The sequence below is a fragment of the Pinus tabuliformis genome, chromosome 6, assembly GCF_031772625.1.
Source record: "Pinus tabuliformis cultivar Carrire ecotype Pingquan chromosome 6, CPIR1, whole genome shotgun sequence".
In the NCBI taxonomy this organism is placed as follows: Eukaryota; Viridiplantae; Streptophyta; class Pinopsida; order Pinales; family Pinaceae; genus Pinus; species Pinus tabuliformis.
Genome location: NC_142292.1, coordinates 1,956,969,559 through 1,956,974,825, shown reverse-complemented (window position 1 = coordinate 1,956,974,825; position 5,267 = coordinate 1,956,969,559). Strand labels below are relative to the sequence as shown.

Sequence of the window (5,267 nt, the reverse complement as noted above, 5' to 3'; positions counted from 1 at the left end):
AGAATTCTGTATTTCATAAGAGAACGAAACACATTGACACAAAGTTTATTCTCACCAAACCATTGGGGCAGAAAAGTTTTGAGTTTTTGAGGAAGTGTCTCAGTATGACAGATAACATCAGTTGAAATTAAAGGGGAGTGTTGAAATGATAATTTCAACTAAAGCTTTTTTTTTTGTTTTTTTGTTTGTTTGTTTTTTTTTTTTTTTTCAGAAAACCACGAGTTCCCTGCACCGCTTTTACCTAATGCTGGTAATTATGCAAGGGCAGCAATCATACCCATAGGCTAACAAGTGGCTTGAGCAGTTTTCCAAAACAACCATTGCGCCACGCCTAAAGTGAAGTGAAATTTTCATTGACGGCGAGGTTTATGAATGAAGCATTTAATGAAATTTACTGTGGTTCGTAAATGTAGGTAAAGGTTTTTAATTTTATTATTTTTTTTATTCACCGGAGTAGCACAGGTAAAAAGGAAAAGATATATCCTGTGTTTTGTTGAATATGAAAGGCAATATACGCATAAGCGCGAATGTAATTTTTTTTTGTTGACGCAATACGCAGCATCGCCGGAATGAAATTTTTTTACACGTAGGAGTGTAAATCTTTTTAGTAAGAAAGAGTGTTTTTGTAATGGACAATAGTGCAAACACGTGTGTTAATTTTTCAAGCAGACACATAGTGAAATTTTTTTTGGAACTTCATCTCAACAATTCTTGGCTTAATCCCTCTACTAGATTAAGAATTTTTTTTAACAACAGTCTTGTTAATGAATATAAAGAAAAAAAAAAACTCTGTTTACTGTGTTAAAAATAGAGTATTATTCTCTGTTATTTTTGTTTGGAATTATCAAAAATTCCCAACAAATTCAATTTAATTTTTATTTCACCTTCGTATGCACAGTGTTACTAAGTGGAAACCAGCTAAACGAATGTGACTGACCCCGTAAATTTTTATACTAAAATCCTCATTTTTCTTTGCTGGTTTGGTTTCCGGATGACATACTATGGTGATAGGAGGATGGTCATAACATCCTAAGCTCCCAAATAAAATTAAAAAAAAATAATGTTTATTTAATTGTTATGGGTTCCAATTTATTTCAAGTTTACGATATGGGTGTCCAGCTCATTTCCACTTTTTGCGAACATTCTATACTGTTTATGGATTAGTAACCAGACAACCTTTTGCTTACGCTTAGCCGTTTGGCTGTTTGACTTGAGCTTTATTTATATCGAACCAGGATCCAGCCATCAAGCAGATTTCATCTATCCACAGTTGAAATGAGAGGCCTATTTGGATTTAGTATTGCAGAATTCATAAGGAAACGGAAGCGAGCTCGCTGGATATCGCTGGGCTTAAAGTCTGAGCAAATAAAGTTAAGCGATGGCACGTCCCTGCACTGCTGGGTTTTACGGAGTAACAAACCACGCAATTTAGAGAATGAGCGGCCAAAACTTCTTCTCATTCACGGTTTCGGGGCGGATGGGCTGGTTGCATGGGATACCCGAATTTGCGATCTTGGAAAACATTTCGATCTCCTCATCCCCGACCTCGTATTCTTTGGGGACTCTACCACCACCAGCTCCGAGCGGACTGAGATTTTCCAAGCGGAGTGCCTCAGGAGTATGCTCCAATGTCTCGGAGTGGAGAGCGTGATCGTGGTGGGGCATAGTTACGGTGGCTTCGTTGCCTTCTGGATGGCGCACAAATACCCTAACCTCGTCCAAAGCCTAATTATCATCAGCTCCGCAATTTGCATGACGCCGTCGACTAACGGTCCTCTTCTGGAAGAACTGGGCTTCTCCGGCATTAAAGACCTCCTTGTACCCAACAGTGCCAAAGGCTTGAAGATCACCGTGAATATCTGTTTTTACAAGATGCCATGGCTTCCTACTTTCATATACGAAGACTTATGGCAGGTACATATATATATCTATATATATATTCATGTTTTTACATTGAAATTCGCATTGTTTCGTGGAAATGTTATCTTGAAATATTATTAAAACTCTTTGTATTTCAACTTGAAATCTCCGAAGGCTACGCAACGAAACAGAGAGCAGAGGGCACAGCTCGTGGATGGGATAGTCATCGGTTCGAAGAATTTGCAGGCACTGCCAACAATAAACCAGGTTGGTTTCTTAGCCATATACGATATTCGATAATCTCACGAAATATGGGAATATTTTCAAAGGACGGATTGAAATTTAATTTCTTGAAATCGAACAGGAAGTTCTAATAGTTTGGGGCGAGAAGGATCGGCTTCGCAGGTTGGACGAGGCCTATGTTTTACAAAGGTAACAAGCTCAGTTCCGTTATTGAATGATTGACCTTAATTCAAAAGAAATCAATTTCTCATCTTTAACAGTATATTCTCGGCGGAGAAGTGAAGTTTTATGATATTTGCAGGCATATTGGAGAGAAGGGTAAGCTTGTGGTGATAAAAGATTGTGGGCATGCTCTTCCGCTGGAGAAACCCACGGATTTGAACCAGACGATTCTCATGTTTCTCAAATCAGATAATTAAATGCACAGTATGGTGACCCTGAAAAATAAATGGCGTGAACAATGAATATGATGTCCACAGTGCTGCTTGGTGAAGGCATTGACCAGGATGACGACAAATTGGGCACCGTCTAACGTACGTAACGTGTGTGGCATAAAAAATAGTATATTTCGAACGTTTCATCACTTTATTTGGAACAAGTATTGAACTTTGTTTGGAACACGTATTGAATGAATAAAAAAATATTATACCACTGGGCTGTATTCATTTTTTATTCACTTGTATTTGCATTATTTTTTCATTAAGTGTTTATTCAATCGTATCTATCCAAAATTTATAATTTAAAATTATGAAATTAAATTTATTATTTTTAAATAAAATTTATTTGTATTTATTATATGATTGGTTGAAATATCTCAACCTCTTATTGTGTAATAACAGCAAGAATTGACTTTTGTGCATGGGAATAATTGACTTTTGCGTACTAGTCGAAATGTCTCCCTCTTATGTGTTATAATAGCAAGAATTGACTTTTTGTGTATGGTAATAATTGACTTTTGTGTACTCTATTATTGATTACTATGTACTATATCACTAATTATTATATACAATAAATATAAATAATTTGAAAAATAACATTATATATTAATTACTATGTACCATAAATACAATGGTTTGTATTTAAATTCAAAAATTCCATTTTTTGATGATGATGATGATGACGATGGTTAACGTATAATGGTCTATCGGACCTAAAGAAACAAATTATCTATTTTGATTTAAGATTTTATTCCTATGCTCAAAAAGCTTGGAGAGAAGCCTCCCGAGCTCATTATAATTTTGACATTGTAAAAGGCTAGGAAGGTCAGTGTTGTAACAAAGATTGTGAAACTGAGATCTAATGTGGTTATATGCGGGGCACTCTAACAGGAAGTGGTTTTCATCCTCGATGTTCCTATTCTCACATATATCGCAGATCCTTTCCGTCCGTGGCGTTTTAGGAACTGCCCAATGCGCTGTTTCACTATGGAGCTCATGTTTGATTGGTGTAAAGTATTGAATAAACCATTTTTATGGGTTTTATTTTTTAATTTACAAAAAAATAATTTAAAAAATATGTATTATATCATTAATTACTATGTACAATAAATATAAATAATTTGCAAAGTAACATTATATATTAATTACTATGTACCATAAGCACAAATAGTTTGTAATTAAATTCAAAATTTCCATTTTTTAATTGGTGTAAAGTATTGAATATACAATTTTTATGGGTTTTATTTTTCAATTTAAAAAATATAAATTTGAAAAAATTATGTAACAATAACATGTGTACAATTTATACAACTCTCATTATGTCAATCTATACTCTAATGACATGACATGTCTACTATAATATGAACATTATATAAAATAATTTCCATCATTCAATATTAAATAAATAATTATTAACTTGTTATCATTTTCTTCAATGTCAATTATATATATGTATAACCTTTATCTACCAAAAAACGTTTAATTACATGAAAAAAATAATAAAAAATGTTAAACAAATATTCATATAGCTCATTTTACAGTTATATTATTGTTTAGAGTACATACAACACATCATGATATTAAACTATTTTATTAAATTAAGTGGCTTATAAAACAACAACCAAGTTACAAAGAGGAGCACAATTATTTTCTCAAGACTTTTTTTCGTTGCTAATTACAAAGAGGGAAGAGGACAATGATTCAATGCTTTTGCCATATCTATAAATGCATGGGTAGTTGGATATTGGTTTGAAATTGATCTTGAGTTTCACTTTTATTTTATTTTGTTTATAGCCATTGAATCTTCTTATTTAAAAATAAATCAATTCAATTGGTAATTTTTCTTATGGAAGCTAATAATGTAGTGTATCCCAAAGAGCTAGTGGGAATCCAAAATTATGAAACCTTAAAAAATTATCAAGGTACAATTACGCTTTCATTGTTTTAGCTATATTTATGACAGAATCTAGTAATCCCTGGAACTGTTACAAGTTTTATGTAAATAAACACTCAAAACAGATTAGAGGTGTTCCCAGATTAGTCATAAATTACAAAATCTAAATTTTGTACTAGCAGATGATACATATTTTATTCCCCACAGAGGAAGCCTAATAAGCCGAATAGCAGGAGCTAAAGTTTTCTCCAAATTTGTTATGAAATTTGGGTTTTGGCAGGTTACTGTAAAAGAAGAAGATAGACTCAAAACTGCCTTCATCATTCTTGGTGGTCATTATGAGTGGAATGTCATGATGTTTGGCCTAAAACATGCACCACCCAAATTTCAAAAGGTCATTGACCAGGTTTTCAAGCCATACTTTGATTGGCTCATTGTATATATTGATGATGTGTTAATCTTCTCTAAATATGTAGAAGAACATTTCAAACATGTACAAACTTCTAAACAGGTAGTCAAGAGAAGTGGGCTCAGACTAAGCAAGAAGAAAATGGATTTGTTTCAAGCAAAGACCATAGGACATACTATTGAGGATGGCCAAATCACATTACAAAAGCATGCACGTGAATTTTCTAATAAATTTCCAGATATGATCACAGATAAAAAAGAATTGCAGAGATTCCTAGGTTGTTTGAACTACGCCAAAAATTTCTATGAAGGATGTGCCCATGACAGAAAATTGTTAAATCAAATATTGAAAAAGGATCCATTGCCTTGGACTTTAGAACATACCAATGCCATCAGAAAAATAAAATCTAAGGTAAAAACTTTAC

At 33.3% G+C, this 5,267-nt stretch overlaps 1 protein-coding gene across 1 annotated transcript; it reads left to right on the top strand.

Moving 5' to 3' along the window:
- Positions 1 to 1,153: 1,153 nt before the first annotated feature.
- On the top strand, positions 1,154 to 2,749 carry LOC149267000 (uncharacterized). The gene is made up of 4 exons (XM_089397808.1): positions 1,154 to 1,914; positions 2,035 to 2,127; positions 2,225 to 2,292; positions 2,405 to 2,749. Exons 1-4 carry the CDS (start codon positions 1,276 to 1,278, stop codon positions 2,520 to 2,522), a joined length of 918 nt encoding a protein of 305 aa, XP_089253934.1. The 5' UTR covers positions 1,154 to 1,275; the 3' UTR covers positions 2,523 to 2,749.
- The last annotated feature ends 2,518 nt before the right edge of the window (positions 2,750 to 5,267 follow it).

Bases quoted from the DNA above. Each gene is read 5' to 3' on its own strand.
- LOC149267000 (XM_089397808.1), top strand. From the start codon at position 1,276: ATGAGAGGCCTATTTGGATTTAGTATTGCAGAATTCATAAGGAAACGG. The intron at 2,128-2,224 runs GTTGGTTTCTTA...GAAATCGAACAG, and splicing joins CACTGCCAACAATAAACCAG to GAAGTTCTAATAGTTTGGGG. The intron at 2,293-2,404 runs GTAACAAGCTCA...TGATATTTGCAG, and splicing joins GAGGCCTATGTTTTACAAAG to GCATATTGGAGAGAAGGGTA.